The sequence below is a fragment of the Thalassophryne amazonica genome, chromosome 6 (genome assembly GCF_902500255.1).
Source record: "Thalassophryne amazonica chromosome 6, fThaAma1.1, whole genome shotgun sequence".
Taxonomy (NCBI): domain Eukaryota; kingdom Metazoa; phylum Chordata; class Actinopteri; order Batrachoidiformes; family Batrachoididae; genus Thalassophryne; species Thalassophryne amazonica.
The window spans coordinates 58590276-58617093 of NC_047108.1; the positions used below are offsets into that span (position 1 = coordinate 58590276).

General features: G+C 43.8%; 1 protein-coding gene across 1 annotated transcript in view; it reads right to left on the reverse strand.

Moving 5' to 3' along the window:
• Positions 1 to 26818, reverse strand: part of LOC117512224 (vitamin D3 receptor A) — a 246295-nt gene that overhangs the window by 74156 nt on the left and 145321 nt on the right. The window contains exon 3 of the mRNA XM_034172210.1: positions 10424 to 10571. Within this exon, the coding sequence (XP_034028101.1) occupies positions 10424 to 10569 (146 nt within the window). The 5' untranslated portion in view covers positions 10570 to 10571. The remainder of the gene's footprint in view (positions 1 to 10423; positions 10572 to 26818) is intronic.

Sequence of the window (26818 nt, forward strand, 5' to 3'; positions counted from 1 at the left end):
ATGACAAAATGTAAAAATAGAAGAGTAGAAAGTTTTTTAAAAACATGTTTAAAATATTTACAAAGGCTGTAAAAGGTGCAAATGTCTAGACAGTTCCTTAAAAATGCACAAATACTTTTAAAATGTGTTTAAGATGTGTAAAAGAATAAAAGGAAATACATGAAGATGTTGAAATTGTGTGTATGTGTGTTATGGGGAGGGGGGATTCTATTCATTTATTCTGAGGGGAGCTCACTCTCCCACACTTTGAAAACCCCTGACCTAACGTTTCCTTACTCCCCACACAGGGAACAGTTTGGGCTGTATTTCAATACAGTATTACCTATCCTACTAGGTGTAAACTCAAACCAAATACTGTGTTCTTTTTCATTTATTAGAGCATACGCTGTTAATTCATATGAAGCTATAATATTTTTCATCACTATGTGACAGTTGTCACAGCTCTATTCATTTATTACATTTATGCACGGAGGAATATTCACTTCAGGCAGCATGTGGATTAGTGGTTTACACGACTGCCTCACAGCAAGAAGGCCTTGAGTTTGATTCTCACCTGGAGCCTTTCTAGGTACAGGTTGCATGTTCTCCCTGTGTTTGTGTGCGTTCACTCTGGGTACTCCGGCTTCCTCCCACACCCAAAAGTATGCATGCTTGGTGAACTAGAAAGTCTAAATTGACACTAGATGTGCATGTGAATGTGGTTGTCTGTCTATATGTGGCCCTGCGATAATCTGGTGTCCTGTCGAGGGTGTACATCGCCCTCGCACCCTGTGACTGCTTGGATAGGCTCCAGCCCCCGTTGTTGTGTGGGCCGCAGAAGAGGAGGTACTGCTGGCTACCACCAGAGGACGCCCTGCCTGAAGTGCGGGCTTCAGGCACGAGAGGGCGCAGCCGCCTCCCAGGAGCAGCTTGAGGTGACAGCTGTCACTCATTATTCATCTACCACCACATCCCATAAAAGCCGGGCAGCAACTCCACCTCCCTGCCAAGAAATCTTCTTACCTTCAAGGTAAAACTCTCAGCCGTTTTTTCTGTGCCGAACGCACGTGTTTGTCTCTGAGTTTTGCAGGAGTACCTGTTAACTACTGTCAGCTGCATGAACTGTGTTCATGTGTAGGAGGTGGAGATTTCCCTACAGAAAGAAACTGAACTGTTTTTGCTGATTGTACACACACCCACAATAAACTGTCTTTGCTTCCTACCAGCAGTACCAGATCTGACAGCTGGAGACGGTGGCCACCTGGGGACTCAGGACTTGGCGGCTCCAGTGTGCTCCAGATCCGTTGGCAGGGGAAATCGTGTGGGACCCGGCTCTTCTCTGGACAGGCATCTTCTATCCTCGAGCCTGCCCACACATCACTTTGTTCCAAATCTGCATTTATCTGTATTCCGTTGTGCACATTCCACAACATTAAATTGTTATACTTTTGACTTTCCATTGTCCATTCATTTACGCCCCCTGTTGTGGGTCCGTGTCCCTACACTTTCCCAATAGGATTTCTCGGCCAAAGTCATGGATCCCGAGGGGCGTCAACCATCGAGGGAACCACCAATGGAAATGCAAGGTGCACAGGCGCCAGCAGGAGGCGTGTTGGGTGAGCTGCAGCAAATCTTAACCGCCTTCACTGCTCCGTTGGACTTGGTAACCAAGCAGAACGTTATACTCAATCGGAGGATGGAGGCTCTCACCGCTCAGGTGGAAGCGCACGCGCAGGGCGCTGCTGCAGCACCTCCTCCTGCTGACCGAGTGCCACATACAGATATTCCAGTGGTGGATATTCCAGTGGATATTCAGCCGGGTGGCTTATGTAATAAACCTGCTTCGAGGAGAGGCACGCACCTGGGCTACGGCGCTCTGGGAGCAGAATTCACGGCTCCTAACAACATATGCTGGGTTTGTGCTGGAGTTCAAACAAGTGTTTGATCACCCCAATAGAGGCGAGACTGCTTTGAATGTGCTGCTGTCAATGAGACGGGCGTAGGAGTGCAGCCGATTATGCAGTCGACTTCCGCATTGCGGCAGCGAGGTCCGGCTGGAATGCTGTTGCACTCCGCGCTGCCTTCGTAAACGGACTGTCTCCGGACCTGAAGGAGCATCTGCTGGCTAAGGACGAGCCGCGGGATTTTGACGGGCTTATTGACCTGGTTATACGGTTAGACAACCGACTAGAAGAACATCGTCGGGAGTGGGGCGAAGGGCGTGGCTGGGCACGAGCCGTCCCTCTTCCTTCCGGGTCTGAAAGGGTGCCGCCGTCCCCACGCTCCACAGCAATGAGAGCTCCGTGTGGCTACAGCTCCCCCTGCTGACGAAGCTATGGACACGAGCAGGGCCAAAATGAAATCAAATAACAGACAACGGAGGCTGGCCCGCGGGGAGTGTTTTTTCTGTGGCTCGAGTGAGCGCATACAGAAGAACTGCCCCAAGCGGTTAAACGACCATGCCCGCCCTTAGAGACTAGGCTGAGGGTGGGCCATAATACTCACGCGGGGAAACCCCGTAAATCCGCACGCATCCCAGTTACGATCCTGAGTGGGGATCTAACCCTTCACGCCCCAGCACTGGTGGACACGGGGTCCGAGGGGAATCTGCTGGACAGTAGATGGGCAAAGGAAGTTGGGCTCCCTCTAGTGGCCTTACCGTCACCATTGTCGGTGTGGGCATTAGATGGCACCCTTCTCCCATTAATCACACACCAGACACAGCCAGTGACATTGATTGTGTCTGGGAATCACAGGGAGGAGATTGTGTTTTATATTACACCTTCTACCTCCCGAGTGATTTTGGGTTTTCCATGGATGTTAAAGCACAATCCCCGGATTGATTGGCCGTCTGGGGTTGTGACGCAGTGGAGCGAAACCTGCCACCGGGAGTGTTTAGGATCCTCGGTTCCACCCGGTGTGACAGATAAGGAGGAGGTTCTAGTCCCCCCCAATCTGGCGGCGGTGCCAGCTGAGTACCATGACCTTGCTGACGTCTTCAGCAAGGATCTGGCTCTCATGCTGCCCCCGCACCATCCGTACGATTGTGCCATTGATTTGATACCGGGCGGTGAGTACCCGTCCAGCAGGCTGTACAACCTCTCACGTCCGGAACGCGAATCAATGGAGACCTACATCCGGGACTCGTTAGCTGCCGGGTCGATCCGGAACTCCACCTCCCCGATGGGTGCTGGTTTCTTTTTTTGTGGGCAAGAAAGACGGCGGACTCCGTCCATGCATTGATTACAGAGGGCTGAACAAGATCACGGTTCGCAATCGATACCCGTTACCTCTGTTAGATTCAGTGTTCATGCCCTTGCATGGAGCCCGAATTTTCACAAAACTGGATCTTAGGAATGCTTATCACCTGGTTCGGATCTAGGAGGGAGACGAATGGAAGACGGCATTTAACATCCCGTTAGGTCACTTTGAGTACCTGGCCATGCCGTTCGGCCTCACTAACGCCCCTGCGAAGTTCCAAGCTTTGGTTAATGACGTCTTGCGGGACTTCCTGCATCGGTTCATCTTTGTATACCCGGACGATATTCTAATCTTCTCCCCGGATCCTGAGACTCATGTCAGGCATGTACGTTAGGTCCTGCAGCGGTTATTGGAGAACCGGCTGTTTGTGAAGGGTGAGAAGTGCGAATTCCACCGCACTTCTTTGTCCTTCCTGGGGTTTATAATCTCCAACTCCGTCGCCCCTGATCCGGCCAAGGTTGCGGCGGTGAGAGATTGGCCCCAACCGACAAGCCGTAGGAAGCTGCAACAGTTCCTCGGCTTTGCAAATTTCTACAGGAGGTTCATCAAGGGCTACAGTCAGGTTGTTGGCCCCGACAGCCCTGACCTCCCCAAAAGTCCCCTTCACCTGGTCAGATCAGTGCGAAGCGTCATTTAGGGAGTTGAAACGCCGGTTCTCGATTGCACCAGTACTGGTGCAGCCCGATCCTAGCCGCCAGTTCGTTGTTGAAGTGGATGCCTCTGACTCAGGGATAGGAGCCGTGCTGTCCCAGAGCAGGGAGTCCGATAAGGTCCTCCACCCTTGTGCCTATTTTTCCCACAGGTTGACCCCGGCAGAACGGAACTATGACGTCGGCAATCGGGAACTCCTAGTGGTGAAGGAGGCTCTTGAGGAGTGGAGACACCTGTTGGAGGGAGCCACGGTACCTTTCACGGTTTTCACGGACCATCGGAACCTGGAGTACATCCGGACCGCCAAGCGTCTGAACCCTAGGCAAGCCCGCTGGTCACTGTTCTTCGGGCGTTTTGACTTCCAGATCACCTGCCGTCCCGGGACCAAGAACCAAAGATCCGACGCCTTGTTCCGGGTACACGAAGAGGAAGTCAAAACCGAACTGTCAGATCCACCGGAACCTATCATCCCAGAGTCCACTATCGTGGCCACCCTCACCTGGGACGTGGAGAAGACCGTCCGGGAGGCCCTGGCACGGAACCCGTGGACCGGCCTTAAGAACAGACTCTACGTCCCACCAGAAGCCAGAGCTGCAGTCCTGGACTTCTGTCATGGTTCCAAGTTCTCCTGTCACCCAGGGGTGCAAAAAACCGTGGCAGTGGTCCGGCAGCGCTTCTGGTGGGCATCCATGGAGGCCGACGTCCGGGAGTACGTCCAGGCCTGTACCAGCTGTGCCAGGGGCAAGGCTGACCACCAGAAAACTCAAGGACTCCTCCAGCCGCTTCCGGTGCCTCATTGCCCCTGGTCACACATCGGCCTGGACTTCATCACGGGCCTCCCGCCGTCCCAGGGTATGACTACCATCCTCACGATAGTGGACCGATTCTCTAAGGCGGCCCACTTCGTGGCCCTCCCGAAGCTCCCCACGGCCCAGGAGACAGCAGACCTCCTGGTCCACCATGTTGTGCGTCTGCATGGGATACCAACCGACATCTTCTCCGACCGTGGTCCTCAGTTCTCCTCACAAGTCTGGAGGAGTTTCTGCAGAGAACCGGGGGCCACCGTGAGCCTCTCGTCCGGGTATCATCCACAGACGAACGGACAGGCAGAGCGGGTAAACCAGGAACTGGAGAAGGCCCTCCGCTGCGTAGCCTCCGCGCACCCGACGGCCTGGAGCAACCATCTGGCCTGGATCGAGTATGCGCATAACAGCCAGGTGTCCTCTGCTACCGGCCTCTCCCCGTTTGAGATATGCCTGGGGTACCAGCCCCCATTGTTCCCAACCACGGAGAGAGAGGTCGGAGTCCCCTTGGTCCAGGCCCACCTACGGAGATGCCGTCGGGTGTGGCGCTCCGCCAACTCTGCCCTGCTGAAGGCCCGGACGAGGGCCAAGGCCTATGCAGACCGCCGGCATTCCCCGGCCCCTGCATACCAGCCCTGGCAGGAGGTGTGGCTTTCGACCAAAGACATACCCCTACAAGTGGACTCCCCTAAGCTGAAGGACCGCTTCATTGGACCCTTCAAGATCGTCAAAGTCCTCAGTCCGGCACGTGGAAAACGGGGTGGATCCGCAGTGAAGCCAGGAGCTGCAGCTTCACTGCAGATCCACCCCGTTTTTCACATGTCACGTCTCAAACCACACCACTCCTCTGCTCTCTGCACCGCCGGACCGGCGCTGCCTCCTGCCCGGATCATCGACGGGGAGCCTGCATGGACAGTTCGCAGGCTCCTGGACGTCTGTCAAAAGGGCCGGGGGTTCCAGTATTTGGTGGACTGGGAGGGTTATGGACCCGAAGAACGCTCATGGGTGAAGAGGAGCGTCATCCTGGACCCGGCCCTCCTGGCTGACTTCTACACCCGTCACCCCAACAAGCCTGGTCAGGCGCCAGGAGGCGCCCATTGAGGGGGGGTCCTGTTGTGTGGGCCGCTGAAGAGGAGGTACTGCTGGCCACCACCAGAGGACGCCCTGCCTGAAGTGCGGGCTTCAGGCACGAGAGGGTGCAGCCACCTCCAAGGAGCAGCTTGAGGTGACAGCTGTCACTCATTATTCATCTACCACCACATCCCATAAAAGCCAGGCAGCAACTCCACCTCCCTGCCAAGAAATCTTCTTACCTTCAAGGTAAAACTCTCAGCTGTTTTTTCTGTGCTGAACGCACGTGTTTGTCTCTGAGTTTTGCAGGAGTACCACTTAACTACTGTCAGCTGGGAGCTGGGTTTGTGGTTAGTGGAGGAGTGACGTTCTTCACCCCTCACTCCAAACCAGATAAGTAGTACTTTCAGGCTCTGCACGAACTGTGTTCCTGTGTAGGAGGTGGAGATTTCCCTACAGAAAGAAACTGAAGTGTTTTTGCTGATTGTTTTGCTGGGTGTACACCCACCCACCATAAACTATCTTTGCTTCCTGCCAGCAGTACCAGATCTGACAACTGGAGACGGTGGCCACCTGGGGAATCAGGACTTGGCGGCTCCAGTGTGCTCCAGATCCGTTGGCAGGGCAAATCGTGTGGGACCCGGCTCTTCTCTGGACAGGCGTCTTCTATCCTTGAGCCTGCCCACACGTCACCTTTGTATCACTGACTTTGTTCCAAATCTGCATTTGTATGTATTCCGTTGTGCACGTTCCACAACATTAAATTGTTATACTTTTGACTTTCCATTGTCTGTTCATTTACGCCCCCTGTTGTGGGTCCGTGTCCCTACACTTTCCCAACACCCGTGACCCCTTAACTAGAATAAGAGAGTACAGAAAATGAAAGGATGAATGGAATATTCACTAAAACTCAATGATAATTGCTAGGATTTTTTCATAAAACTAGTGAAATGCCCATAGGAAGTTTGTATTTCCACAGAAAATTGGGAGCTTAAGAAGATTTCTCATGGATGGTCGTATGAGGCTTTGTTTGAAGGTGGGATGTAGAAAGAGTTGTACCTATGTTATATTATATTATTATTGGAATATAGCATTTCATATTGCTTTAAAAATGTGTTTATTATCAATTATATGAAAATAAATGGATTCCTATTAAACAGGTTACTGGACGAGAGTCAGACAAAATTAAACAAAACATTTAGAAAATTTGAAACAGCAAATCAATATCCCATCTCCTGAACACAGCAAATATAAGATTTTATTCAGCTTATGTACTTGTAAAAGTATTTGCTGGGATGCTGACATTAAACATTTTATTGTGAAACGGTTCAAGCAACATGAACTATCTGATGTTGTTTAACTTTGCTACCAGTAACATCAGTGAGCCACACCATCTTGGAAGGATGAATGTTACAATGTTATTCAAAGTAAAGTTTTTGAAAATTAATTCCCAAAATTTTCTTAATAAAAGATGCACATCATCATGCCATGTGCAAGCTATATCCGAAAGCTGAGGTCAATCTGATAAACAGTCAGAGAGATATGTGAGCCACATACCCACACAGAGACACATCTTGCTTTATAGATAGACTGTCCAGTCAAGTTCATACCAGAACCACTGACTTTTCAAAAATAATTCCGACCTTCAAAGGGGCTGTTTTTTAATGTATTTATAAACTATAAATCACCTTATGTCAAACTGTTGCCAAGTAATATCTGACAGTGATTTCCTGACAAGCCGTGAACCTGTTAATTGCTCTGTACTCTGAGCTTACATTATACCCCCGTCACACATAGTCAGAATCACGCAGAATGGCATCAGAATGATGCATCGGCACACATCCAAAAAGTGTTGGGTTTCAGTTCCTAAACATTCTGACAGCCATCTACGAGAGTCCATCTGAGTGTAATGCACATGTTCAAAACCCTCCAGGCACCATCAAGATGGGACACCTATCCAACACCGGTCCATGCGCAATCTGAGGACCATCTGACGCCAATTTACATATTCTGAAGGCGGCATAAACAGGATCCAAAATTATTTGAGCGCGTATGAGGGAACCTTGAGATGGATCAGGCATGACAAAGGCTGCCAGTATGACCTGCACTTGCCACTTATCCACCTCCACTGCTCCCCCGGAGTGCAAAGGAACCATTGATATGTATGTGGCACGCAGCCATCCATGTGCAGGGGATGTGAACACTGCGCGAACAAACTGACAGCACAGTGTCCACTGCGGGTCAATGTGTCACACAGCGCACCAGATCTGGACAGGCTGTTATATCCATAATAGATCTTACAGTACATATAAATATTCCTCCCCATGGGCGACGTAAATAATGTAAATATTGTCTCCATCATAACTGTATGTAACACAGGCAGCTGCACCTCCCCGTGGTGCGCAGCAATGCATCACTGCATGCGTCAGGCTCAGAGCTAACGGATCTCATGGTGTAATAAATGATCACCTTCTAACTCTGTAGGAGATAAGACATGGAACTGTTGTGCCAGGCGGTTACACCATTAACAAACATGAATCTCACCTCCAACAGCGGTCCAGGAGTCCAGGAGTGTTTCACAGCGTGGACATGGAGCAGAGACCGCAGCCTGTGGTTAAAATCCTCTCACCCAAAATAAAAATGAATCCCATGTGATAATCCAACCATCGCGGTGTCCTGAGTTGCACTGTGCTCCTGACATGAACAAAAAGAAATAAAAGTTCGCTGGAAAGGCCCTACGTCTGACGCAGAGGACAGCATGGCAAACTGCCAGCAAACTTTCAGTGAGCTGTCCAGTGGCACTAAACGCACGTGCCCCACGGCTCATGCGACATCATGCATACACACATGCACATGCACACACAGATACACGGCTGAGTGATAATTGCAGCCCCACGTGTGTGTGCTGCGCATTTGTGCACACATGCGTGTGAGGAATACAGAGCTCCAGTCCCGTGTTTGCCATCAAGATGTTTGGGCATGGTGTTGGGCATGGTTCCTGCACATTCTTTTTTTTCAGCTCAGCAGGAACAATTAATCTCGCAGTCAACATGCAGAGCAACACTGTTTATAGTTGGTTGTAACATTTCAAAAGTAAAAGCCTTACTCAAATTCCTGTTGCAAGTTTAAAATCAAAACCAAAAGAATTACATTTTTGACTATTAAACAATGGATAATTCAGCCCTAGTTTAAACCATATAAAAACAATTTGTATTTTGGCAAAAATACATTTCATGAAATGTATTATATCTGACTAATATACCTTATAAATAAGAGATAAGAAGATAAGATAAGAAAAGCCTTTATTCATCCCTCTATGGGGAAATTTCAGTGTCACATCGCAGCATAGAACAGTAGGAATAGAAGGGCATGCAATAAAACAAACAAGTATCTCTTAAAAAACAAGAACTAAAAAAAGCACTGAGTGCCGGGTACCATTGTTCAGGTATAATATATATATATATATATATGTAAGGTGTAATTTACTGTATTTCTTTTTATCCAAGATTCAAAACAAAGTGAGAAGGCCTTTGCTTTAGATGTAGGCATTGTTTGTAACAGAAGAGGAAGCTTTTTTCAGCATTAAAATAAATAATTAATAAGAAGGAAAAGCATTTCTGGTCAGAAATATTTTTGTACACTAGGGCTGCACAGTATGACCTAAAATTCATTTCATGGTATAAATTGAATCCCTTCATGGTAACAGTATATATCGTGATATAAACTTAAGTGTAAATATTATAATGTATTTCTGAATGGGTCCCTGAGCAAAGGTAAATTCATCAAAATAAATAAATAAAAATGACAACAAAAATAAAAACGGATATAATGCAATTTGTAAACATTTATTGTGCAGATCTCAAACCTACTGCTGCAATTTGCCAGAAGGTACATCTAAGATGCAAGCCTCGATTTGATGTTTTGGTGAAAGACTTAAATAAATTTATGGTCAGCGGCTGAAGTTTCATCTCTTGAACACTAGGTGGCACAACCGCTCTGAATACATGAAGGGCTTTCAGGACGGTCACGTGCTCATTTACAAAAGTCAACACGAAACCATCAAAACATTTTATAAAAAATACTTTACTCATATTTGAAGTCAGTCTGGGTAAATTGACATTACCTGGCTGATTTTGTCTTTCTAATCCGGTTAAAAAAAAACTTTGCATTATTTAATGTGGCGCTTTCTCAAATGTTTGATTCAGGTTGCGACAGAGCCTCTGCCTTCCCCCAGTGCGTCAGCTGAAATAAACAACAGCTTTGCAAATATCAGCGACAGAACAGACATCTCACAAACTTACATGAACAGCAGTGAGATTCAGTCCCCTCAGCTCAGAACCCCCCTCTCTGCCACAGCAAACTGGTTCATACAAACACAGCTGCTTCACAAATGAGTTTTCCTGGATTGAAAAACTCCACGGCCATTATTGCGATTAGTCGGTGGAGTCCAACTCTCTAAAATTAAACCGTTTCTCGGATATACCGGCTAAACTGTGCAAGCCGATTGTCCACTATCACATGGATATGTATAATGAAACCATCATCTTCACAAAATGCTTGCTCTTAAATTCCTACTTTCCATAAGCCTATTAGGTACTATTATACATAGCATATTTGCCAAACTTTGTCACAAACAATACCTGAAGGATGCCACTCACCTGAAGAACCCCTTACAGCCCTCACAGGTCATGGCATTGAAGTGGAAGCCGGTGGCCTTATCACCACAGACGCCACAAATCCTTGGGGCATTGCGGTCAAACTCATCCAGCCCAACCACTGACGTCGTCACAGGCGTGGGCTCCATCACTGCAGAGAAAAGTGGAACAAAGAGATTAGAAGCAGATTCCCTTTCATTTACACCACACAAGTGCCCCTACTATTTTGCCAATCCACTACTGAAAAACAGAAAAAGCACAAACAAAAAAGACTTTGGGTGAACAGAATAATTATATTTTCTTTCATCTGCATTTCACAATTCTAGGAAGAAGCCTAAAAAAAATCTGTTAAGCCTGCCTGGAGATGAGTCTCTATACCAGCGTGTGGGAGATGGTGGTTGGGGAGACATGTGCTTTCCTCTTCTTATACAAACAGGTGTTGGGCAATTAGCATATTTAGAAAGAGACACTGATAGCCACACTCTGCTTCTCTTGTCTACAGGCTGGATGACTCAGCAGACACACAAACACACAAACACTTGCACACAGACTTGTGTTTTTCAGTGCAAAAGGAACAAAAACAAAGAATGCAAATTGGACTACTTGAAAAAAACAGCAACTGGCAGTAGGTTTCCAGCCTCATGTTTTCATTCTGTCAGACACTTGCGTCACCTTCAATATACTCTTAATATTGTCTTCCTGCATCATTTCCTTTGCATCCACCATATGGTAGAACCACTTGAACCCACCTCCAATGCTCCTGCTCTTACTCCTGTACACACAGTATGTCTACCTTTTATCTCCACATTATATAAGCCATTTATCTCCCATTATTATCCACAGTGCCAACATTCAAACTTCTGTCATCACCACCCATCAACCCTTCCTCACCTCTTACTGCATCCAGACATGCCACATCACTCTCTTTCTCCTACATCCTCCAACAGCTGCCCAGATTCAGTTGCTTTACTCCTTAATAACAGCACTGGCGGAGGTCAGTATTATACAGTACCTTGACAACTGTACAGTGGCAGAAAAACAAGGGGACTTGGTGATGGAATGAGAAAGTACAAGAATGTATGAGGTGAAAAATGTTGGCAAAAAAGAACCACAGAAATCCTGTTCTGGGCAGGAGGTTCATTGATGTCTGTGCTCCCATTTCCCCCTGGATGTGACGCCGGTCCGACGGAGGTTACTTTCCCGAACCAAGGACAATACTCATTTACAGCTGGGGGGACAAGGACAATGCAGATGAAGTGTCTTGTCCAAGGACACAAGTAGCATGAGATGGAATTGAACCAAGGTCTACATATTTGTAGACCAGCTAATTAGCCACTGGCAGTGTAGTCAGAGAGATGAAGAAAGCAGACAAGACTACAAAGGTATGCAACCCAACAGGGCTGGTAAAGAAATCGACCTTTATAAAAAGTCACAATTTTTGTTTTATTTAAATCCATCTTTACTGATTTAAAAAGTCTTCATTTTTATTTATTTCACTCTTCTAAATGAGACGATATAAATATAATAGCATTAGTTAAAATCTTTACTGACATGTTAAAACATTAAGGTGCACATACAACATGTAGGTTATTCTATGCTAGGGTTGGGTATCGAGAACCTGTTCTTTTCGGGTATCGTTAAGAAATTATTCGATCCACCGATATCAATAGTCTTTTTACTTAACAATTCCCTTATCGGTCCTTCAGAGCGACTGTTGTTTTTGAGGGTGTTTGTCAGGAAATAATCATTTCTCTACGTTGATTATAGACCCTGCAGCGGCTCTGTACTGCTTCTGCAGCACGACTCTGCTTTGAAGAGTGAACCAATGAAGCAATGCTTCGATCCGCTGGCTCACTGGTTCTTTGATTCGCTGCTCTTCAGAAGCGGTAAGTCCACTTCTTAACCCCTCTAAAAGCCATTAAAATATGTCAATCGTGAGTCACTTTTGTGTTGATTAAAGTCACTAACTGGGACTCTTGTCTTGTTGTTGTCAAGAAACGAGAATCATCCTCCATTTGTTGGCACAGCTCCAAACGCTGCCGAGACAGAGTCTGGTCAGAAGTAATAACATCAAAACGAATTGCCGCTTTAAATAAAACTACACCTCTTTCCAAATGCTGTAATACAGACAATAAACTACAATCAACTAAAATGTTTTTTCCTCCCAAAATGCGACGTCCTGCATTCTTTACGAATTACATCCTGTCGTGCAGCACAGCCGGCTGCAAGAGCTCAGCTCAGAGGTATGGAGTGACATTCATGCCAATCATGTCTGAAAGGAAATGCTTTTGACAAAAACTCCAGCTTTTGTTTATTTTTATTTATGTCCAGAGATCAAGGATCCAGTGACCAATTTCATATTTACTTACTTTAAGACTCAAAATGTTTTTGACATAGAAAACCTGTAAAGCCTACTTTTAGTACACAGAAAATTCACAAGAGGTATTGATATGGGAATCGGATCAATATTGATAAAATCTTATCAATAATCATCCCTATTCCACCCTAAATATAACGACTACAGCTAACAAGTGCCATTATCTGAATGAAAGTGTGGGTTTTGAAAATGTTACTGTTCAATATTTGAAAGCATTTTTGTCCTATATAGGTACTTATTTAGCCATATGCAATGTTCAGGCTGTGACATTCAGGGTTCCTTCTTATCATAAGAAGCAGTGACAGACAAAGCCTCCATTCATACATGACTGAACATGACCCTGTTGGAGGTGATCCCCTAATTAACCCACCTGTAATCTTAACAGGAAATTACCGAATAGAGATTCTCAGTCATCATTTGTCCAAGTAACCATAATTACGATTAATTAATGGCACTGATTTTGTGTTTCGGTGATGTTTTAAGTACTGATTTCTAAAACAATCATTTTTTATTATCTTTTTTTTTAGTTTTTTTTTTTTTAACAATTATTTAAATCATGATGACTTATATCAGCTGATTTAAATCATACCAGCCCTGCAACCCAACATGGAAGAAAGTTAAGGAAAAGGTGAAGGGTAAGCTGTACTTGTAGTTGACCCCTAAGTTGAGATAATAACTTGTACTTGACAGACAGACAGGCCAAGCTGGAAAGAACTCCTTTTTTGTCCTGGGCGAGTGCTGTTGCTTTTGTATGCTTCCTGGGAAGAAAGAAAGTGAATAAAGTCCAACACAAGCGCGTACTCTTTGGCAGCCGATCTGCTCTGTGTGAGCCCGATCCCATCAGATCTCAGAAGCTAAGCAGTGCGGGACCTGGTTAGTATTTGAATGGGAGACCTCTTTGGAACGCCAGCGGCTGTGTGCGTTTCTCCAGGTAAAACTGGAGTTGCGTCAGGAAGGGCATCCGGCATAAAACTTGTGCCAACTACCAATGCGGATCTGGCTGTATACGCTGTGGTGACCCCGACCACAAAACGGGAGCAGCCGAATGGACGACAACAACAACAACAAGCGTGTACCCATTACAATTTTACATGAAATGTGCTGTACTGCTTTAGAAAAATGTGTCTTTTGTGTAAGGACTGTAATAAGAACGGAGACAGAGCGAATTAACAAACAGTGATGTCAGGATCAAGTAAGAGCATAAAGCAAGGTGGAGACAAAAACAGACCGATTCCATTAGGTCTTATTCTATCTCTGGAGACACCTGAAGTCATGTTTCTGGCACGTTAAAAAGACATACATGCGCACACACATACACACACTTTAGTGTGCATGTACGTGTTTGTCTTTCATGTGTCTCATTCACAAACATATAATTTCAGGTTTAATTTTGTGTTGGGAGAGTCGTGTTCCGACAGGGACATAAAAACACAGAAACACTGCATTACTCAACCTCATACAATAATCAGCATTATTTTTCTGATCCAGCAGGATATTAATACTGAAAGAGTGAGAGGGGTTAAAATTGATAAACACTCTATCACATTTTACAATATCCATGAAAAACAACAACAACAATAAAAACAGTCTGCATTTTCATTTCATTCTTCTTATTATTAAATTAACAAGAGTAATATAGAATTAGGCTACAAATCTGCAATTAGGCTTTTTTTCATTGTCTGTTCTGTTTCTTTGTCTCACTCTTGCTTCTTATTTGTAACAGTGTTTAATATCTTTATTGACAGCAAGGATGATTAATTGGCAGCATACTTTTAGCAACCAGGCTGACTTGTAATTCAGTCTCTACCTCTTATCATTTCTCTTTCTCCCTGGCTCTTCAACATTAATAACGTGTGCTCTTTCCCTTCATACCTAGACTTTTAGCTACATTAATTTTGTCCACATTACTTTAAGTGACCAAAGACATCATTCATGCCATTAACGTGGAGACAAAGAAAATTACGATGTAGAATCCTGAGAGATTAAGAGTTGTGCCTAAAGACAATGAAGACTCAAATGCAGCAAATAATGAAAATCAAATCAGCCTTTTACTTAAATGTCACTCTAAATGCGCTGCTGATATATGTTTTCTTGGACCACTTTTTCACATTCAGCAGTTTCCAGAAAGAGCATACAGGTGAACAGGATGATGATGTTAGTCATGTGTTTGTTTTTCTAAACCACAGAACAGGAGCACTGCATCCTCCTACTTTCAGAGTGTAACCTCTCAAGAGCCTTTCACATCCAACGTACAAAGCATTAATAATTCATTCATACAGAATTCCACAAGTGTCCTTGGATGTGAAGAGGTGAAAGAGAGCCCAAGAAAAGGAACGTTTTCTTTTGGTCTTGAAAAGGAAGGAAGGAAAATGAAGATTCTCTTCAACGTTCAGCAGCAGTGCAGTACTACTCAGTCCTCAGTACTCAGTTTCAAAAGAGAAGGACACCACTGGAATTGTAATCTAGGAGTGGTAGCTAAGCGATTAAGCGCGCGCTTCCGTTGCAGAAGGTACCCGGTGTCGCCGACCAAACAGTCCCCTCAAAAAATTGGTCCACCCTGCCTTCAGTGTGCACGCATGTGAGACCAACTCTGAGTCTGACTCTCTACATCCAAAGTGATTAAAGGGAATAATGTGATTATTAACCATCAGATGACAAAGTAAAACAGCTTAAATCATTCTAAAGTCAGTTTTAAACAGAAACAAGGCTGTTTTAAGCAGATATGAGACGATAATCGGTGAATTGCTACTGACGCTCCGAAATGACGTGGTGCTGTGTGCTCTGATTAGTCCCCCATTTTTTATTACAAAATAATGCTGAATTTATGTGGAAATGATTGTTGTACAAAAGCTTCAGATATCTGTCGCTGAGATAGATGATGAAGTTCAGTTTTAAGCAGAAACGAGGTGATAATCAGTGAGTCGCTGCTGACGCTCAGAAATGACGCTGCTAATGCTCCGAAATGACATATGCGCAATGAAGGCAGGGCGGATCGATTTTTAGGGGGAGCCGTTCGGTCAGCAACACCGGTTCAAACCCCACATCTGTCCATTCTCCATGTAATATGGAGCTGTGTCAGGAAGTGCATCTGGCATAAAATCTGTGCAAAATCAACATGCAGATCCACTTCAAATCTTTTGTGGTGACCCTGACTGAAGACAAGGGAGCAGCCGAAGGGACTTACATGCTGTAATACAACCCCAATTCCCATGAAGTTGGGACGTTGTGTAAAATGTAAATAAAAACAGAATACAATAATATGCAAATCCTCTTCAACCTATATTCAATTGAATACACCACAAAGACAAGATATTTAATATTCAAACTGACAGACTTTTTGTTTTTGTGCAAATATTTGCTCATTTTGAAAATGATGCCTGCAACACATTTCCAAAAAGTTGGGACGGAGCAACAAAAGACTGGGAAAATTGATGAATGCTCAAAGAATACCTAATTGGAAACAGGTGAGTGTCATGGTTGGTTATAAAAGGCGCATCGCCAAAAGGCTCAGCCATTCACAAGCAAAGATGGGGCGAGGATCACCATTTTGTGAACAACTGCATGAAGAAATAGTCCAACAGTTTAAGAACAATGTTTCTCAATGTTCAATTACAAGGAATTTAGTGATTCCATCATCCACAGTCCATAATATAATCAGAAGATTCAGAGAATCTGGTGAACTTTCTCCACGTAAGTGGCAAGGCTGAAAACCAACACTGAATGCCTGTGACCTTTGATCCCTCAGGCAGCACTGCATTAAAACAGACATCATTGTGTAAAAGATGTTATCACATGGGCTCAGGAACACTTCAGAAAACCATCGTCAGTTAACACAGTTCGTCGCTACATCAACAAGTGCAAGTTAAATCTCTACCATGCAAAGCGAAAGCCATACATCAACAACATCCAGAAATGCCGCCACCTTCTCTGGGCCCGAGCAAAAAACAAAAAACAGTGGAATGTGCCGTTCATTTCCAAAGTAAACGCTTTGTTGATACGGGACGTCGTCTGACTACCACAGAAATGGCAGAAGAGTTTGACATCAGCATTTTTTCGGCATGAAAGACGTGCGGAGGAATTTGAGCGTCAGGATGGAGCCGCATGGCACACAACAAAAAGCAACGCCGTGATGAAGCCTCACAGGACAGTCACGAGACTGAAAAGCCACCGAAAGCCGTCTGAATCTTCCGAATGGTGCAAGAGTTGGGCATGTTAGGGCTTGTCCTGTGAGACCAACACGGAGGTGCTTTCGTCCCGCGCCATGAGCAGCTCTGTGGCGCATTTCTCCGCTCCTCTTTCCATTACAAAAACTCCTGTAACAGTGGAATGTGCCGAAAAAGTGCTATGTCCAGCTGTCTTGCCATTTCTCTGGTAGTCAGATGACGTCCCAGATCAACAAAGCGTTCACTTTGGAAATGATCTGGTCGTTTGAGCCTGTCGATCGCCGCTTGGTGCGCGGAGCGCCATCCGCCGCTGTGGGCTGTCTTTAATCCAGTTGTAATTGTCCTTAATCTGCGTGATCCCCATAAGATCTTCACTGAAAGCCATCTGAATTTTCCAAATGGTTTCCACTTGGCTGTCTCTCACACTTTCTGAAAAAATTTTGATGAAGCAAAGCGGCAGTCGATCAGCCAATTTCCTGACAATGAAAATCCGACGAGGGGGCTGGACCACTCCTCCCACAAGGCGTGCTCACAGGTGAATGACGGAACCGACAGGTGTGAAAAAACTCACGCATGCGCATGAAGGTTCAAGCTTGGCTGATGCAATCACACATGATTCACATCCATATAGTTTTTGTAAAAAATAAAAAGGTCCGTTACTTTTCTAACAGACCTCGTATTTGCCATTTCGGCCTGGTTCCTGCACATTCTTGCTATGTGTGATGGGGACTTTAACCACAAATGTGGATTCCGGTGTGAATGGAGGCCACTGGAGAAGTGTGAAGGAGGGAACACCGTGCTCGGTCCAAGGCATCTTGTGTAAGTACGCCCTTAGGTGAAAAACCAGACTGTTCTGAGCAGTGAGCGGCCTGTAATTGGTTACTCGGCCCTATTGCGTAAACCATAGAGCTGTCTGCCAACTACTAAACAGTGCTACCTGCTGAATGTATCTGGACTTATTGCAGAGAATAAATCACATTATCATAGGAATTCAGAGCAGGTGTGATTTAAACTGCATATCTCACTTCAGTCAACACTATCTTTAAAAAAATGATATCATTACGTCCAACCTTTAAACTTGTGCGAGTCCTTATGAAACTGATTAACGTAAAATGAGACAGAGTGTATCTGAAAAATGCAACACATTGACAGCCATTTTGTTCCATAATCATGATGTAACATCAGGCACTGACTATTACCTGTCTGAAAGTCACTCCACTTGCATCCACAAATAGAAAGAATATAATCTGTGGTTAGATCCATGTTTTGAAGTCCATTCTCCCGCTGTGCTGGGCTTCACTTCTGCAGTCTGTCCCAGAAGCACTCAATGCAAAAAAGAATAAAAAATAAAAATAGAATAAAATAATAAAATAATAAACCTCCCACTTTCTTCCTCAAAATATTATCTTTTGAAAATATGTCCATCTCATAAACATCACTAGTCATATGACTACATCCTACTAAAGCACACATTTTAACCATTTTGATGTATTCACTGTCAAAAAAACAAAAAACACTGTAGAAAAATCAGTTTTCCTCATTCATTTCAATAGAGGGCCTCGAGGGGTGTCATCAAAGTCCACATTCCTCACAGTTTCATGTTTCTGAGTGTTTATCAGCAGCAGGCAAAATCACGCTAAATTCCCCATATTCATGACTTCATTTCTCAGGGCACATGGCACCAAAAATAAAATACAACACATCAATATTTTCATAATTCTTCATTTATTAGAATAGTCAGCTCATTTGACATTTTATTATTAACTAGTAAACGGACTGCATTTATACAGCGCTTTTCCATCTGCATCAGACGCTCAAAGCGCTTTACACATCAATTGCTCACATTCACCCTGATGTCAGGCTGCTGCCATGCAAGGCACCCACTATACACCATAGGGGATTAAGGACCTTGCCCAAGGGCCCATAGTGATTTTCCAGTCAGGGTGGGATTTGAACCGAGGATCCTCTGGTCTCAAGCCCAACGCTTACCCACAATTATGAAAAAATACAAACAGTATGGCTCTTTGTGGTAAACCTGTGTGGAGTAGACAAAAACTGAGTCACTGTGCAAGGAGAAGAGTGAGGAAAGCCACCCAGACAACCCAGAAGAAGTTATAGACTTATGTGGCTGTGATTGGAGAAATTGTCCACAGTGCAAATTTTGCATTTTGCATCACTACTCTTAGCTTCTTCATATTGGAGCAGAGTGAAGAAGGATATTCTTTCTCAAAACAGATCAAATCTAGGCTTGCATCTCAGATATACCTTCTAGCAATTTAGAGCTAAACTTTCAGGTCTTCTTTTTAAGAAAATCCTCCTCCATACCACTTCATCATGAAGTTGTATAACTAGTGATGGAGTTAAATTTGTCTCATTAATACCTGAAAGGAAATGCTTTTGACAAAAATGAAAGTTTTTTATTTCTATTTATGTCCAGAGATCTAGGATCCATTGACGAATTTCATATTTATTACTTTTACGACTCAATAAAATGTTGTAAGGCTGCAGCTATTGATTATTTTATTAATCGAGTATTCTATTGATTATTTTGATGATAAATGGAGTAATCTGATTTTTTTTTTTTCTTCATTTCATTTATCTGACAGGGACATTGCTCAACTGTGTTGCACAGACCAGATTTAGCTAAAAGCTAATTTTCATCTGTTGTCCCCAGGATCAAAAGAACTTTTGTGTTTTTAAACAACATCAATAGTTCAGGGCTCTCCCTAAGCAATGGCACAATGTCGCCTGTGTCAAAATCTTGACATTTTGCTGAAATGGCGATGGGATACAGCTTCGTGTTTTGTCCCCCCCAACTTGTAAAATGTAACCATTTTTGAGTTTTGTACTGTTTTTTTTTAAGGTTGGCAGACTGGGTCCCTGCATGATTTTTTTTTAAATCCCTCTTTCTCTGTGATTCACCAGATGCATTTTAGCTGGAGGTTGAACATGCAAGCCTCACATTCACTGTTTTTTTTTCTTGGTTTGTGCATTTTTTAATTTAAGTGACCGTGTTTATGAAGTGTTGTGTGTTGCCCAAAAAAGCAAAAATTGAAAAGTAAAACACTCTGTGCAAAGCTGAGCAAAACACAGAAGAAAGACTGTCTTCTTTCAGAGACTGTTTGTCAGTGTAGCCGGGGACGGAGCTGTAACTCGCCCGATGTGAGGTGAGTGTTGAGAGCCCCTCACACCGGGCAGAGAGAGACAGCAGCCGGCCGCCAAGCGGAGAGCAGGCAGCGAAACCATGTTTTTTTTTTTATATAGACAAACACACTGCTTACTGCACAAATGTGCAGTAAGCTATTTCAGATGATCAGTGTGGACCATTTTTCTATTAAAAGGCTTTATTTTACTGTGTCACACTGGAAAGCAGTAGCTTCTTGTGCTAAATTGATAAGCACTTACATGGCTCATGCGCATGCACTAGTCTTCTTTTTTTTCTGGGGACATTACAGCATCATACACAGGCCTGGCATATGTACTACAGCGTTATGCCACGTTCACACTGGACACCACGCGACGCCACAAATTCGCGTCCCTCACCTCGTGATGGACGCGCCACCATCGAACGGTATGTCACTCTGCTTTCGCTGCGAAAATTCGCCCCAATGCGTCATCAAATAGGAAGAGCTTCTATTCTGCTCGCCGTCAAGTCAACATGGCGCACCATGATCACACAGAGCAAGTTGCTGTGCTCTATTTGTTGTGAAAAGCTGACAAACGCCACCAGCGGTGCCATCCCTGGGTTCACAACATCCTCATGAGACGTTCCCAATTCAGGGAGTTTCATCATTTGCTGCAGGAGTTGCGTCTGGATGATGGCCGCTTTCAGAGGTCCTTCCGCCTCTCCAGGACACAGTTTGAGGACCTCCTGTCCCATTCGAGTGGGCATATGTGAACAATTAAAAACTGCTGCTGCAGTTTCTCGGTCTCTCGTCAAACACTGTCATAACTGTATTAAATAAAGGACAAAAGGGACATACGTCCTGCTCACAGGCTGGATGCCAGAGACAGGACATGTCCACATCAACTATAAACTCCAGACATCTCCACGTCACTACATATCCAGTCCCTGATTGGTCATCGCTGCGCGACAAGATGAAAAAGTTCAGCTTTTTCAACTTGGGGAAGAGGGCAACGAGACGCAATGCAACGTGATATCGCGCCACAAACGTGCCGATCACTCAAAATTGCTTTATTCGCGTCCAATGCATCGTATTGCGTCGCACTGCATGGCTTGAACTTTTGTGGCGCCACAACGCATTCTTCCATAGGGATTACATGGCAACCTCTCGCTACTGTCGCTCGGGTAGCATCCGATGTGAATGCAGCATTAAACGAAGCTTCAAGGCACAGAATTTGCCTCAAACATTTTTGTAGTCAAATTACTCGAGTTGCGTGGCTAATCGTCTCAGCCCTAAAATGTTGTTGAAAAACCTGTAAAGCCTACTTTTTGTACACAGAAAATTCACAGGAAGTACTGATAAGAGAATCGATAAAGAATCGGCTCAGTAAACAAGAGTAAAAACAGTTGTCTGACAATAAATGGCTTCACTCAAACATTAACCATGAGTGACAAAAAAGTTTGTGTTATCATTCATATTCTCTGGAAAATTGGCAAGAAAAAAAATCTAAAATTTTGCAAGGGTATGTAAACCTATGAGTGGTAGCCGATCTGCTCTGTGTAAGCTTGATCCCGTCAGATCTCAGAAGCTAAGCAGTGCGGGACCTGGTTAGTACTTGGATGGGAGACCTCTTGGAACACCAGCGGCTGTGTGTGTTTCTCAGGTAACACAGGAGTTGCGTCAGGAAGGGCATCCGGCGTAAAACTTGTGCCAAATATCAATGCAGCTCTGGTTGTATCTGCTGTGGCGACCCCGAACTCAAAACGGGAGCAGCCGAATGGAAAACAACAACAATGTAAACTTATGAGCACAACTGTAACTTGCTCTTAACTTGTTGATTCTGAATTGTTTGTTGTGCAACACTTTGATGGGAAGCGCTTTAAAAAATAAATATATTAGTATTTTTATTATTATTACTACAAATAAATGTTGAAATTGTTATAATGACAATTTATTGATGAAATTCAAATGATTAAAAAATAATTCATACAGAATTCCACACATGAAGATTTTAAGAGAACCCAAGAAAAGGAATGTTTTCTTGTGGTCTTGAAAATGTTATGAAAGTCAAAACTCAAGATTTGATGATCAGCAGTAGCCCAGTACTACTCAGACCTGTTTAAGTTTCAAAAGAGAAGGATACCACTGGAATTGTAATCTAGATGGATTCTCTACATTAGAGGCACAAGTCGGAACATGCCTCAGACACAGGCCTAAATGCCACAATCTAGATTCCAATTCAGTGCCACAAAACAACAGACATACTGGATCAAACTGTAACATGCACACACACATACACACACAAAATCCCACCAACATAGAACTTAACAGATGTTGCCTCAGGTTACCATAAGTGGTGGTTCAACCATCACATGTTGCAATGTCCTAGTGTGGCTTGTTTTGTTTGCTGTATACAGCCTGCAAATTAGACAAACTGGTTTCACCAGTGTGGATTTCCACTATGTCCTTAAAAATAGTTTTTGGAGTGCCGTACGACAGGTTTTTATCCAGGATGTCTTTGTACATTCCTGTATTCATCTCTCCCTTAATCCTGACTAGTCTACCAGTTCCTGCCACTGAAAAAAAAAAATCCAGACAGCATGATGCTGCCACCACCATGCTTCACTGTTGGGATGGTGTCTGGTTTCCTCCAAACATGACGCCTCGCATTCATGCCAAAGAGTTCATTCTTTGTCTCATAAGACCAGAGAATTTTGTTTCTCGTGGTCTGAAGGTCCTTCAGCTGCCTTCTGGCAAACCCCAGTGGCTTCTGTCTGGCCACTCTACCATACAGGCCAGATTGGAGGATTGATGAAGAGATGGCTGTCCTTGTGAGAGGTTCTCTTCTCTCCATAGTGGAATCCTGGAGCTCTAGCAGAGTGACCATTGGATTCTAGGTCGCCTCCCTGACGAACGCCATTCTCTCCTGATCGCTCAGTTTAGATGGCCAGCTCTAAGAAGAGTTCTGGTGGATCCAAACTTTTCCATTTATGGTTGATGGAGGCCACTGTGTTCAATGGGACCTTCAAAGCAGCAGAAATGTTTCTGTACCCTTCCCCAGATTTGTGCCTCAAGATAATAATATCTCAAAAGGTCGACAGACAATTCTTTTGACTTCGTGCTTGGTTTGTGCTCTGACATGCACTGTCAACTGTGGGACCTTATTTGTAGACAGGTGTCTTTCCAAATCATGTCCAATCAACTAAATTTACCCCAGGTGGACTCCAGTAAAGCTGTAGAAACATTTCAAGGGTGATCAGTGGAAACAGGATGCACCTGAGCTCAATTTTGAGCTTCATGGCAAAGGCTGTAAATACTTATGTACATTCAATTTTTTTTTTTTTTTTGTTTGGGGGGGTTATTATTATTAATAAATTTGAAAAAAAATATCTAAAAAAAAAAAAAAAAGCTTTGTCACATTGTCATTTTAGGATATCGTGTTGTTATTTTAGGATATTGTGTGTATAATTTTGAGGGAAAAAATTATTTAATCCATTTTGGAATAAGTCCATAACATAAAAAATAGTGCAGCACTGTGAATACTTTATGCATGCACTGGAACTGAAGACATGAAAATCGTACAATTCATCACACTCACCCATGGCTGAAGTTCACAAGACTTCCAAAAAGAAGGATCCTTGTCGTTTTACATGTATACATACAAAAAAGAAAATAGAATTACATTTAGATATAATCCAACCACTAGGAGCAGTGGATGCCGCAGTCCGGCATCCAGAGACCAATTGAAGGTCTTGAAACACTACCTTGCTCAAAGGTGGAGAAAGGAGCATGAAGTGAATGTGCATGTTTTTGATGGTGGCAAGAAAACAGTACTCCAAAGAACCCACACAAACACAGGAAAACCATCAAACTCCACACAGAAAGGAAATGGGTACAAGTGGAATCAAAACCTAGACCTTCTTGCTGTGAGGCAGGAGTGCTAACCACTGACCCACCATGTTCCCCAGAAGAAAAATACGCTGTGTGAGGTGGAGATGAATGGCTCTGCTGTTTAATTTCCTCAGTGGGACCAGCTGAAAAAAGAAAAAGACGCTGTGTGTGTTTAAATGACCAGATTTTCAAAGCGTTCATGAAGATGAAGTGGGAAAAACAGTGTTGGGCTTGACATGCTATGTAATCTGTTCCCACGGATCATTTGATTAATCTGTGCCCACAACCTTAAAACAAAATTGTAAAATTGCATACAGCTAAGACATTTACTTCTCTACATGTACAAATCTCATCTACTCTGTCCCCAGTTAATACATTTTTACTCATATTCACATAAATACACAATAATAATGACACTCTGTTTCACTCAACTCACCACAGCACATGAACTAGCTAATCAAATACAGAAACTAATTTATGACATTGTGCAATTAAATTATATCCTGTAGGCACAAAGCAGCATTTGGATCGCTGTGACTTGTGGCAGCTTTATAATGTAAAACATCTAGATCAGGAGTTTTCAAAGTGTGAGAGAGTGAAAAAATCAGAGAACAAACAAACAAACAAACGAATGAATTGCCCCCCCCCCCCACACTGACACACATACACACAATTTCAATATCTTCTAGTGTTTCTTTTTTTTTTCTTTTACACATCTTAAACACATTTTGAACGTATTTGTTTGTTTTTAAGGAACCGTCTATGTATTTACATATTTTACAGCCTTTGTAAACATTTTAAACATGTTTTTAAAGAACTTTCTATTCTTTCACACATTTTACACCCTTTTCAATTCTTCAATTTTTATCTTTTGTCATATTTTAAACATTGGTTTTTTTTTTAAACAATTAAACATCTCTGTGTGTTTTTAAACGTCTTTGGCATAACTAACACATTTCAACATAAATAATAAGGGTATTGATAAGATTTTATCGATGTCGATGCCATTATTGATTTCGCTTATCGATCCGATTCCTTATCGATTGCCTACCTCTTGTGAATTTTCTGTGTACTAAAAGTAGGCTTTACAGGTTTTTTATGTCAATAACATTTTATTGAGTCTTAAAGTAAATAAATATGAAACTGGTCACTGGATGCCCGATCTATGGACATAAATAAAAATAAACAAAATCTGTTGTTTTTCTCAAAACATATTTCCTTTCACACATTAATGGCATGAATGTCACTCCATACCTCTGAGCTGAGCTCAGCCTGCTATGCTGCAAGTCAACATCAATGTAATTCATAAAAAAGGCAGGACGTCCCATTTTGTGAGGAAAAAAGTTTTAGTCTGTTGTCTGTGTTACAACATTTGGAAAGAGGTGTCATTTGATTTAACTGTGATTTGCTTTGAAGTTATTAATTCCGAACGGACTCTGTCTCGGCAGAGAGCAGCGCAGTGTTTGGAGCTGTGCAAACAGAACGGAAGAGGATTCTTGTTTCTCTCGTTATTGTTATGTGTTGGGGGGTTTGGCTGGACATTTGGGTGTTCTTTTCTTTTCTTTGCTCTCCAGGTGGTATGCAAACTGATTTATTGTCTGTGGGGGAGGTGCTGGCAGAAGATTCCTTCACCCTCATCAACGTGATGTGCAGCACCTGTGGATGGTGCTCACGTGCAACCTTAAAGACTTTCAGCTGAAGCAGATAATGAGATGGCGTTCTGCATTTAAGCCATGTGTGATTCAAGCAGAATTGCCGGGAACTCGACCTTGTGATGTTCGTTTGTGAGACGCTGAGGACCGCGCCTGGGTTTGACACATCGTGCCTGTGAAGGAGGACGGGTGAGGGACACATGCTGTCAGCACACATCAGAGGTGATTTGATTGTCTGAATAATTGTTAACAGTAACTTGGTATTTTGTTATGCAGTATATGTGAACATTGATGAGAATTGTGCAGCTCGCTTCTCACGGCCGTGGCATGCGGACTGATGATCCTCCACCTGTTGTGAGAAGCTGCTCATGTATATAAAGCTTAAATTCAGACCTGAATGTGTTGCTGATAGTGTGTGCCTCTAAAGGATATTAGTTGTAGCTGCTGACTTACCTCACCTTTTCTATCCTTCACAGAGTCGGTTTGTCGTGTCCACCTGGGGGGTGTTTGGCTGTGAACGTGGGTCCAGAAGCGCCGGGCTTCGATCCTTTTGGGCGCTGGAGAGCGTGCCGTCCTTCACTCCACCAGACTGACGCAGTTTACGTTTGTACACTTTGTATTGCACAGAAGGGGGAAAAATAAAATTGTTTTGTTATTGGAACCGCTTTCTGGTTGTTTTGGCGCTGGGTTCCGTCAGACGCAGGTCCGCTCCTCAACCCGCGTCGACACATAACAGTTATGGCCGAACAACTTTCCACATTTTCTGGGGATTCTGTGTTAGTACACACACGCGGCCGATGTGTTTGATGAATTCCTACGCAAAAAGTAGTTCCCAGATCATTGTGATATATTCCTGTGAGATAATTACTATATCTCATCTAAATCAATTCTAAAATTTACCAGTAATAAAATTATAAAGAGAACTGAAGTTTTAAGAGTGGCCATAATAAATATTTAAGAAACTTAAAAGTTTATGAGCATTGTAAACATTGGCACGGTGGAGTTTGATGCGGAAGATTTCAGAAAGATACGATTGGAATATTTTTAATTACTATTTACAGTTGGCGATGAAAGACTTGGGTGTTAACTTTGTGTTAAAGTCAGAACAAGAAGCTGCACTGAAAGAGATCTATCTAGGAAGAGACACATTCTGTGTGTTGTCGCTCCAACGAGAGCGGCACGCTGAACAG